Genomic DNA, 11,488 nt, shown 5'->3' on the forward strand with positions numbered 1-11,488 from the left:
CTGCCCAATCCCACTGCATCTACTGAGCAACCCGGCACCAGGGCAGGAGAGAGGTCGGACTGGAGAAAAATGATCCCCTCCGAGAATCTCTGGACTGATCCTACCAACAGCTGCCAGCAGCGCCACGAGCAGTCTGTTGGGAAAGCATTTTTCCCTGTTTTGTAGTTAAGAAAGCCGAAGCCTAGAGCATGGAGAAGCATGGAGACAAGAGCCCAGGAGGCTGCTTCCCTGCCAGAGGAAGGCAGCTCCCCTCTGCTGCAGAAACAGGGCGTCTACACCCCCACTCTAATGAGCATCCTCTCTCCCCTCCTCCCCGTGGCAGCCTGCCAGCTCTGGGGAAGGCGGCTGGAAGCAAAATCCTGCTCTCTCAGGGGAGTCTGGCTCCCAGACACCCGGGGGCTTTTAGCTGACTTAGCCCGGAGAAGGCGTCTTCCCCTAGAGGCCACTCCTCTCCAAAATAGGGTGGTGAGACCCAAGTTAGGGTGCTGGCTCTTGAAGCTGCAGGGATACCGAGTGGGGGGCCACCAGAGCCCTGCGACTGCCAGAGGGTCTCGTCGCCCTGTCACTGGACCTTCTCCTGGCCTCTCAGACCCTCCCCCAGCACTGCCTGAGACTGCCCTCAGGGAGAAGACACGGAACCCCTAAACAAGAAGGCTTTGTACTGTGGGGTCAGAAAGCATGAGGCCCTAGCAGATCTGGTGAAATGGGCCTGTCAACCCTCTGTGCTTGACCTCTGCCCCCAAATATGTTCCCAAGTGCACAGGGAGAGGGTGCCGACACTCCAAGAAAACCTATAGGAAGCCTTGGGGTGTCAATTCAGAGCACCTGGGGTTCAGCCTCCACTCCTTCCTCACATGTCCTTGACCTTTCTCTTTTAGTTCATCCAAGTCCTGGCCACTGTCTTCTGAGTAACAACCAGGGGCAGGCAGTCTGACAGGGGAGGGAACCTGGGGAGTCTTGTTCATGGCCCCCAGGGCATCACGATCTCAGCCGTGCCCCAGCAGAAGCGGGGTGAGGTGTCAGAGGCTGGGGAGTGGAGATGCCAGGAGAAGCTGAGGGAGGGGGCCGGGCCCTGTCCTGAGCTGGAAAGATGAACAGGCTGGGCCGTGAGCAGTGGCCAGGGCTTCCTGCCAGGGGCCAGGTCTGCCCCCACCCCCTGCAGGGGCCCTGGAAGAGGGGTGAGCGCAGCGCAGGGAACATCTGCTCTTCTGCGCTCCAGCATGGCTCTCCCTGTCCACTCCCTTCTCAGGGCATCTGGCAGGGGTTTCCCATGACCTCCCAGGAGACAGGAGACTCTGCAGAGTGGGGCTGAGTGGGGAGTGCCCAGAGCCCAGAGCTGTGATGGCATGTGCATCACATGGAGGACAGCTCAGTGTGAACTGGGCCCTGGGGACCCTCCCCTGCTGAGGAATGCGGAGTGACAGGCGGCTGGCCTCCTCCAAGCAGCTGGCTATGGAGCACAGTGAGCCTCTCCCCCAGCATGTTGTCCCTGGTCCTCGGTCCTCAGCCCTCAGTCCCTGCTGCCAGGCCCTCCTCAGTGCACCTTAACTCCAGTCTCAGGCAGGACCAGCCAGCCTAGAGAAAGGACAGGTGGCCTCCACCACTGCTCTGATGGTGGGCTTCTACCCAGCAAGGTAGAGGGATAGGGACTCAGATATTTGGGGACAGGGGACCATGGCACTGCCTCCCTTCCACAGCCCAGAACAGCCAGAGGTGAAAGTATTCCAGAGGTCAGAACACAGCTACCAGCCCCCACGCCCCTCCCACAGAGCTCCACAGCCCCCACGCCCATAGGGATGGAGCGGTAATTCTCTGGGACCAATGCCCACCGGTCCCAGCCTGGCTCCCCTCCCAGGGCAGGGAAGCATCCTCTCCTACCCAGCCTAGCAGCCTCTCAGTGTCCCTCTGGCTTTCCTCAACAGGCCGCTATGTCTAGAAGGCAAAATGAGAGAAGAGACCCAAGACACCTGAGGTTCTGCCCTGTGACTGGTGTGGGGGTGTATAGGGGTAGCAAGAGGCAATGTGGCTGCCCCCAGAACTTCCTTTCCTAGAGAGTGTCAAGATGGAACTCAGGCAGGAGAACAAATTCTAGGGACCGCTGCAGGGATCTAAGGAAAGAGAGAACGGATGGACGCATACCCAGCAGGAAGGGAGAAGCTCCCCAAACACACGAACAGCATGGACATGGAGGGAGTAAACAGCTAGGACATGGAGGGGACAGGCAGCCCCAGGCTAAGCAACCCCAGGAAGGGAAATCCAGACCATGTCCCCTTGGTGCACATCTGCATAGTACCAAATGCCTTCCTAGGTACTTTTCTCACATTATGGTTATGGCAATCGGCGCGGTATGGCGTATGAAGAAACTGAGGCAAAGAGCTAATTAGAGCTGTGTTGGGAGGCAGCTCAGAGCAGTCTAAGGAGCATGTGCTTGGAAGTGAGGGTGCCCTGGGTTCAGATCCAGACTCATCCATTCACTGGCTATGATCGTTCGCTCATCTATAAGTTGAGAAAAACATCAGTCAGCTGGTGGGGCTCCAGGAGGGGAGAGTGGGACAATGTAGGCACACTGCCTGGCACAGGGCATGTGTTCAAGAGGTAATGCTTAGCCACCTTCCAGTTCAGTCTCCTTTCCACCTTGGCGTGCTTTCTGCTATAAATAAGTGGAAGGAAGGAGGAAGGAGAGGGAGGGAGGGAGGGAGGGAGGGAGGGAGGGAGGAAGGAAGGAAGGAAGGAAGGAAGGAAGGAAGGAAGGGGAGGGAGGGAGGAAGGAGAGGGAGGGAGGGAGGGAGGGATGGGGGAAGGAAGGAAGGAAGGAAGGGGAGGGAGGGAGGGATGGGGGAAGGAAGGAAGGAAGGAAGGAAGGGGAGGGAGGGAGAGAGAGGGAGGGGGAGGAGGTTGGAGGCAAACTCTTCATTGTACCTAACACTTTCTGTAGCTCAAACCAGACAGACACCTCGTAAGTATGCTTTAAGTTAAAACTTATTTTCAAAACATTTTATTCACATAAAAAATTCCTCAGGAGTCCACCCTTTATGGGCTATATATATGCCTTCTGCTTCATCCAAACCACTGCTCTTCACAAATGAACAAATTGTTCCTGTTCTACAGTGGGTGAAACCGAAGCCCAGAAGGACAAACAGAAAAAAAGCCCCATGACCCAGCCAATGGGTGAACTGCACTGGCCCCAGTCCTGCCTTTTGCCCCCAGAACTGGAAGGGTAAGGGTGCCAGGCTCATGTCACCTCTGCCACTTCCTTAGCCCCTGCCCCACCCCATCTTTGCTCTGAGGTTTTCAAAAGCTGAGATCCAATCAGCTTCAAGGTAGTCAGGCAGGCTGGCTGGGTGGTGGAGGGGGTCGGTTTCCGGGGCCTGTGGTTACTACACTCTACTTCCTTGTGATGACATAAGCCCTATTTCTGCAGCAGGAGGCCACCACTAAGATTCTCAGGTCTCCATGCAGAGGAGGTCCTGTCTGAGCCTGGGTTCCCCAGATCTATAACCTGGGCAGCATGGGACACAGCTGGCATTGATTGGCACTGAACGGCCTTGGGCTGTCAGAGTGGAGAAGGGGGACTCTGAAGGCACCCTCACATAGTCTTTTCCATCTTCTCCGGTCTCTTTGTCCCAAGCCATCAATTCTTGTGATTCAACATTTATACAGACATCGACCAAGATTTCAGGGTAGCCTGAAGCTACAGGAATAACGACAGGTAGAGAACCCAAATGAGAGAGGGCAGGGGTGCAATCTAACACTATTCCCTGGGTCCCTGGCTCGTGCCCCCCTCCCCCATCTGCCTCCAGCCCCTGCTCAACCCTGTAGTTTCCATGGATGGATGCGGGACCCACAGAGGCACCTCCTCTCCTCAGTCACTAAAGGAAGGAAACTAAAGGAAACCAGGAAAAGATAACAGGGGCACTGAGGGCTCCCCTCATGGTGGGGCTTGAAAGGGTCTTAAACAAACGTACCATGTGACTTGGCTTCCTTCCCCAATTTCAACTTTGTCAACTTGGATTTCTTAACAGCCACCCCTTCCCCTTCTCCCCACATTAGTCAGGTCTGGGTTGCAGCCTGGGGCAGGGCACAGCTCAGCCTCACCTCTCCCAAACATCCATCCTCCCAACCCCCACCCATCCCCAGGTAGAGAGAGGCCCAGGAAGCTGAGTCCTTGTCTGCAGGGGATTAATGGATAAAAGGATCACAGGGCAGGCTGGAGGGGCTGGCCTGGGAATCCCTTGGTGCAAAGAAAACTAGCCTGGGTTCAGGGGCACACAGATGGGCCAGACTCTGGGGGGCCTGGGGTAGGGCTTATAGGGTCTGCTCACACCTAGATCTTCTGCCCTTATCTCACAGCCCCAGGTCCTGAAAGTTTCCACCTATAGCCCTTCCCCAGCCCTGGCCTGCCCTGCAGAGATCTGCAGACAGCCAGCTTTGATCCTCTTGCCAAGGAGATTATAGGGCCAAGAGCCCTGGGCCTGGCACTTCTCACCTAGTCTAAAAGGCCCCGCCAGAACCTCCCCCCTTGCCCACACACACACCCCAAACCAAGTCTGTCTCATTCTTGGCATCCCTGTCCCAAGAGTTGGACCCAGGGCTCACCATAATATTCTCATGGGGACTCAGAAAGCACTTTGGTTAGATACAAGAAAGGACTTCCAGGAAGTCAGAAAGACAGCAGAACACAGCACCAGGCTGGGCCCTCGGCAGTTCCAAAGCCTTGGCCTTTCGCAGCAATGCCCTCCTCCAATACTCTACTCCAGCCCACCACCCAGTCCTTTAGGTGGGACAAGTGGCTTCTAGAGGTGGGGATGGGAGCTTGACGGGGATCCAAAAGTATGGGGGACTCTCCCCTACAGCTCCTCAGTGGTTACCATCTGCTCCCTGTCCCGGCCAGAGGGAGCCCTAGTCTGGTCCTCCCCTCAGCTCTCTGATTAGAAACTGGGTTCTGTCCAGGCATTGTCTGCTTTCCACGGCCGGCTGCCCATTGAGGTCTGGCGTGTGCCAGGCTGGGCGCTCACACTGGAGTGGGAGGGGAGAAGTGGACTGAGCCCCCTAAATTAGCCTGGCTCTTCTGATGTTCAAATCTCCCCACCCCTCCATCTGAGATCAGCAACTCGAGGCAAGGAGTGGGGGCCTCTGGACACTACTAGAGCAATCTGAGTGGGAAGCAGAGATGATGTCCATCACCCTAAATAAAGAACTGGGCGCAGTGGGCAGGCACACTCCCTTCTCTGGAAAGGGTCTCAGAAACCTTCCGTTGGCTGTGCTAAGAAGGCAACCCCAGCTCTTCTTCTCTCCACTGCACAAAGTGCCAATCACACACTTCACCATTCCTCAGTCTGGCCCGGGGAGGCTGACAGTGGTGGTGGTGCAGGGGGCTTTGTTTGGCCCTCTCCTATAAGACGAAGTCTAAAGGAAAGCCCCCATGGGAGGAGCGAGCACCCTATGTCCCTTCCTTCTCAGCCCTGGTTCACACTGAGTGGGGTCAGGGCTTCATTTCCCTTTTATGATGTACTCGGACTCTCCCGGTCTGCTGCAGATGTCATATTTACATTTCTCACTCCCCCCCCCCCCACCTTCCTCCCTCCCTCCCTCGACCTCCACAGGATCCTGCTGCAATGTCAGCCCCAGCAGCAGCCAGGCCCCGCCCCGGCCAGCCCACCAGGCACCTGCAGGGCTCCTCTTTGTCTCTCAGGCTGCTCAGGGCCAGCAAGGCTGTGTTCAAGTGATGCTGAGGCTGCCTGATGCACGGGTGGGAAGCACCTCAATCTCCCTTCCTTGAGCCCAGAGCCGATATCAGCAGTCCACTCCTCCTCTCTGGGCTGCAGAGGACTGGCCGGATTGCCTGGGGGGCATCTTCCCGGGGGGGAAGGAGGGAGAAGCTTTTCCACAGTCCTCTCTGGCCCTGTCTAGAGTGACTTCCATGGGCTCTTGGAATCTGGGTCACCTACAACCTAGGGAATCTAGAGATCGGTCTCAGAGACCCACCCTGGAGACTTAGCCTCCATACCCCCACCCCCATCACACAGAGCTGAGGCAGAGATGGGTTTATTTCTCCATCATCTCTGCCTTGGTGACCAGTCCCAGATTGGCACTCTCCCACCAACAGACCCCGTCTCAAAGAGAAAGACGTAAAACAAAAACAGGGAGAGGTGGTGTTCATGTAAAGCATCTCCACCCAACACAAAGGACACAGATGGCTCAACTTTGCAGTATTCCCTGCCTTGCACCTCTGTGTACCCCTCCCAACAGAAGCTCTCCCCCCCCCCCCCCCAGCCATGTCTTCTCCACACCTCAGTTCTGTCAGGATGTCTCGTCAAGTCCCAGATTAAGTCCATGCACCACCCTACCTCCATTTTATCTGAGTGCCTGAAGATGGGGTATCATTGTCTCACCCTCCTGCCCTCTCAGAGGTAGAACCTCAGATACACCTCTTCCTTCTCCTAGCCCCATCAGCTGTTGGGGACAGGGCCAGCACGTTTTGTCCAAAAGCCCTTGACCCCCCACGGAAGGCCAAGGCACCATCCCAGCCCTTCCCTTCGTTCCTGCACTCAATCGATCTTTGTCTGCAAGCCGGTTCCCGGGCCGGGTGTGCTGCCTTCTCAGCTGGACCAAGGGCACAGAAGTAGCCTACTAGGGTGGATGAAGGGAAATTTCCCCCCTCCAGTATCCCAGTATGAGACAGCAGCCCCAAGGGGAGGCGAAGAGGAAACACACAGACGCTCAGGCCTGGGCCAGGGCTGGGTGTGAAATACCGGATTTCCTTGTTTATTCGATTTTCTGATCATTAAGGGCTCCCAAGAGGGGCCCGAAATTACCACCCAAACAAAGCCACCTTCCAGCCTCCCGCGGGCCGCCGATCCCCTGCGGCAGCCTGTCCAGCTCACCGCGCCCTCCAGCCCGGCTCAGGCCGACCCCTCCTCCGGCAGTGCGGGCTCCGAATCCAGCGGCGCCCACGCGAGACAAAGCCCGAGCCCATCCGCGCACGCCCCCTCCCCCCCACCCCCACACCCCGCCGCCGGTCCCTACCTGACGGCCACCTTGACGCAGCAGTCCCCCTGGCCGGCCATGGTCCTCTGGCTCTAGGGTCTGGGCGTGGATCAGGGGCGGGGGTCTGGGGGCCAATGCCCCAGGCAGCGGCTGCGGCTGCGGCTGCGGGAGGCGGGGGCGCGGGCACTGCTGGCGGAATCTGCCGCGGCTGCTGGAGGTGACATGCTCGCGGGCGGCAAGCAGAGGGGCTCACCCGCGGCCAGGGGTGGCCCCACGGGGCTGGGCCCGCGCGCCTCCTCGCGCCATCGGGCGACGGCGCGCAGCTAGCTGACAGCCCGCGGCGCGACCCGCCGCTCCCCACGGCGCGGCACACGCGCGCACACACCTCCCACCCTCGCAGCCACCTCCCGCCGCAGCGCGAACAAAGGGGGCGGGGGCCGGCCCGGCCCAGGACCCGCCCCCGAGCCCCGCCGAGCCCGCACTGGGCCCCGCCCCGCCCCCCATTCACCAATCCAAGGCCCGGGCAACGGCAGGGGCGGGACTTGAGCCTTTAAAGGGACCTTTTGGCTCGCGTCCACCCTCTCGCTGGGGGGCGGGCGGGATTGGAGGGCTGGGGAGGAGGAGGGCCCAGAAGCTGACCACGCCGGAGCCTCTGCCCCCCCAGCCGCCCGAGTGGCAGAATCTCAACCTAGATGGGACCCCGGTTTCATAAATGAGGAAACCGGAACGCAAAGAGGGGAACTACCCAAGGTCACTCAGATTTGGTGGCTAAGCAAGGGGTAAGAACCCAGGTCTCCGGAGCAGAGTGCTTCACTTCAAAGCATCCCACAGCGATTAGCGGTTTATATTTTGAAAGCACCAGGAAAGCTTCCCTTCTGATTTATGACAGTGAATGTGTCAACCTTTACTGAACGAGATTCTTGCTGGTGACTAACAAAATTCCCTTCACCTCCATCCTGCAGCATTTTAAAGTTCATCTTTTGGTTGATTCCTGGCTAGGCTCCTCGCCCAGATGGGCCCCTCCCTCTGCTAGACCGAAGTGGTTCCACTGACCTTTATGACCCACAGATGACCCGCTGAGCTTGCCTCACACTCTTTTGTGGCCGTGGGGGCAGAGGGTCGGCGTGGGAGGCCTGGGCTGCACTGGGAGAGAAGGCAACAAAGGGCGCACTCAACTCCAGGCACCTGGGTAGAGGCTGGAGGGGAGAGGTGGGTGCGGAAGGAGACAGAGCAGTGCCGCTGCCTTTACATGGATATAAAGGACAAGGGGAGCCCCGGAGCCTTTAAACATAGGGCAGAGATGGAGAAGAGCAATGCCCTGAGAAGTCACAATTCTCTTTCCACTCTACCTACCCTCCCATTGAGCCCAGACTCCCTCTCCCTGTCCCCCAACTCCCAACATGGGGGCCATTCCCAGGGCCCTCCCCAGCTGCCCTCCCTTCCCACACTTCAATCAGCTCCCTCCCCTGGAAAGAGCCCAAGAGGAGGACCCAGCTGCAGCTCCAGATGTGGATGATACTCTCTGGGGGAAGGGGGGAAGGGGAGTCAGACGCCAAGCCTCTTGCATCACTCTCCAATGATGATGAAACTATGCCAGAGATTTTGGCAAGGGTGTGGGTTAGGGTCTGAGGATGTATCTGTTGGTACCATCCTCTCTCCCTTCCCTCCCCCACTCACCCCCACAGATAACTGCTCCCTCCAGTAGTCCAGATCACTCTGGTTTTAATGAGTCAAACCCAAACAATGATAATTTCAAGGGCAAATCAACACCCCTCCCCCCAACCTGATTCAAAACAGGGCACCACCGGCAGTGGCCCAACGGTGGAGGAGGAGAGGGAGGGGATGCTGGTGGGATCCTGCACCTTTTATTAGTATTTGAACCTAGAGGAAGCTCTCTCTGGGCCAGTAGGTCACCCTTCCAGCGGTAGGCCTGCAGAGTGTTGAGTCAGATCCTGGACATTCTCTCCCCATCTTCCAACCAAAATAAGAGATGGGGAGGTGGCTAACAATTATGGACCATCCATGAGAACCAGGTATTTTTATGCATATTCTCATTTGAATCTCATAACCTTGTGAGCTGGGCTTTATTATTCTCTTTCAGTTTTGCAGTTGGGGGAGAATGAGTCTCACCCAGCATATAAGCAATGGAGCCAGGATTTGAATTTATGCATCTTGTTCCAAACTCCCCAGATCACCTCCAAGCAAGTGCCCAGAGGGAAGGGAGCCGGCCTGACCCAGGCTTTTGCTGGAGATTTAGCCCTCCTGGATGATAATGCTGCATTTTGCAAAGCTGCTCTCCCGCCCACTAGACCCTGGACTTCTCTGGGGCTCATCTCTGGTTTCCTGCCTCCAGGAGGTCCCCTCTGACTTCCGAGATTAGGTGACCCTTCTGACTCACAGCTTTACTGCTGGGAAATGGCGCCAGAGCCGCTGCAAGCACCCTCCCCTTCCCTCCAGGCCAAAGGATGTCAAGCCAGGAGGAGCAGGGAGGCACATGTGCTGGAAACTCTGGCTTCCTAGAGGTCAGGGCCCCACATCAGCTGTGCCAGCCACCTCAGCAGCTCCCTCCCGGACCACCAGGGCCATTAGATGTCCAGACTCTTGACTCCTGGGCACTGCTGCCCAGAGGTGAGCAGGGAAACCGGGCACAGAGGTCAGAGGGAGATCCAAGGGGCAGGAAGAGACGTGGGGAGATTTAGGTTAGATGGGTCAGAGGAGGCCGAGGACAATCCCTGCCCTCTTCAGTCTCTGTGTGCCTTCAGCACAGACTCTGCTTCCTCTCTCCGGCTTGTTCCCACCCCCACCCTTTCCCACCCCTTCTCCCTCCTCCCAGCTGCTCTTTCCTTCCCTAACCCTGAAGTTTCTCAAGGAGCTGCCTATATGCCTAGCCCTCCCAACCCCCACCCCTTTCCTCTCAGCCTGACAGAAATGGGCAAACACATATACACTACCTCCTGTTTGGTCCTTAATTCCACTACTTGGACTGGAGTTTGAGCCCCAGCTCTTGTCCTAAGCTGAGGCCTTTCCCCGTCAGGCGTCTAGGGGCCTCCATCATTTCTCTTGACAGGAGCCGTGGGCGTCTGGGCAGATGGGAACGTGGGGGAGCTGTGGAGGACCCTCTCTGAGGCAGGAAGCTCCCACTCCTGTAGTTAAAATACTCCAGCAGCAACTTGAGGAAGCCATCTGGCCCAGATCTCTCAGGCACGGCCTAGCTTTCAATAGCAACCCTACGGTAACAAATCAATATACCTAAGAGATACCCTTCAGCTCCAGAAATGTCTCTAGAGGTGGTCTGAACCTGAGACCTGTTCCCTCTTATCTTCTTTAGGGTTAGCACTAGACATTGGCATTTGAAGAAATGATCTGAGCATTGTCCTAAAAGTTCCGGGGGTGGAAAGTATAGAGTTCTGGACCTCCAGGCCTAACTGTCAGCCCCACCCCAGCAGCTGGGCTTGGTTCCATGGGACAATGGGCATTAGCCCGTCCTGCCAGCCATGCCCTCCCGTGTCCACCTGGATATGGAGCCCAGCTCTGCCTGCCAACAGGAGCTCAGAACCCCTGAAAGGATCTACTTGGGTGCAGATTCAGAGGTCTTAGATCAGGCGCGGGCTCAGCCTGACTTCCTGTGTTACAGAAGGAGACAGACTTAGCCTTAGAGGAAACCAGAATTTGTTATAAATAGAAGGGAGAGAGAACTGCTGTGGATTATAAACACCCCATCAGTCCTAAAAAAAAAAAAAAAAACCCAACTATTTTTGGTTTCAAATGTTAATGACAATTTAATGAATACTCCATATAACCTCAGACATGGCTCTTCATCCACTTTCTGCTCTGCCATATTTCCTATCAGGGCCAAAAGCAGGAAGAGCAGGTGTGGGAAATTCTCAATGTCACAGAACCTTTGTGGAGTTGAAAAGAACGCTCAGATCATCGAGTTTTACAGTTTCATTTTCAGGTGAAGACACGGAAGCCCAGACGGGTAAAGAGACTCGTCAACAGTTGAACAATAAACTAGTGAGCAGGGACCAACAGTGTGGTCCTCATGGGTCCAGAGCAGGGCGGTTTCCACAGCAGCATGGAAGGACCCAGAAGCTAAGCATCCAAGACTGGGCCCTGTGTGAGTTTCTGGCTTGGATGAAAGTGAAGACTGTACCAGATAACAAGAGACAGGTGGAAGCTGAAGTGTGGTGTTCCAAGTCAGAGATCTGGGTTGAGATTCCCACCCTGCCACGCGCTAGCTACGTAACCCTGGGCAAGTTATGTAACTACCTCAGGAGTCCATTCCCTCACCTCCAAAAGAGGATAATCACACTCCCCTCATCGCAGGACCAGGATGAGGTTAAAGGCAGTAACCTGGGCCAAGCACCCAGTATAATGCTCAGCACAAAATAGACAGTAATTTCCTTCACATTTCCCATGGATTCTCTGTCCCTTCTGCGATGGGCCTCTGCCCTCTAACTGGACGGAAGGGCACATCTGTCCTAAAGAAATCTGCAGGATA

The 11,488-nt window shown here is 56.6% G+C and overlaps 1 protein-coding gene and 1 long non-coding RNA gene across 5 annotated transcripts in view; one reads left to right on the forward strand and one right to left on the reverse strand.

Moving 5' to 3' along the window:
• The window catches only part of KIF21B (kinesin family member 21B), a 50,556-nt gene extending 43,152 nt beyond the window's left edge, over nt 1-7,404 (reverse strand). For 3 of the 4 annotated variants that reach the window (XR_009613620.3, XR_009613619.3, XM_060644058.3), the window contains exon 1: nt 7,027-7,404. Coding sequence is in view for 2 of the 4 variants with exons in the window: in XM_060644058.3 (XP_060500041.1) it covers nt 7,027-7,067 (41 nt within the window). In the remaining 2 variants the exon portion in view is untranslated. The remainder of the gene's footprint in view (nt 1-7,026) is intronic. The other variant, XM_060644059.3, reaches the window with a different exon arrangement.
• Nucleotides 7,405-7,498: 94 nt separating this feature from the next.
• Nucleotides 7,499-11,488, forward strand: LOC132686343 (uncharacterized). The gene is made up of 3 exons (XR_009613621.3): nt 7,499-8,196; nt 8,897-9,020; nt 10,838-11,488. It is a non-coding gene; the product is annotated as an uncharacterized LOC132686343 (long non-coding RNA).

The sequence above is a fragment of the Panthera onca genome, chromosome F1 (assembly GCF_046562875.1).
Source record: "Panthera onca isolate mPanOnc1 chromosome F1, mPanOnc1 haplotype 2, whole genome shotgun sequence".
NCBI classification, from domain to species: Eukaryota; Metazoa; Chordata; class Mammalia; order Carnivora; family Felidae; genus Panthera; species Panthera onca.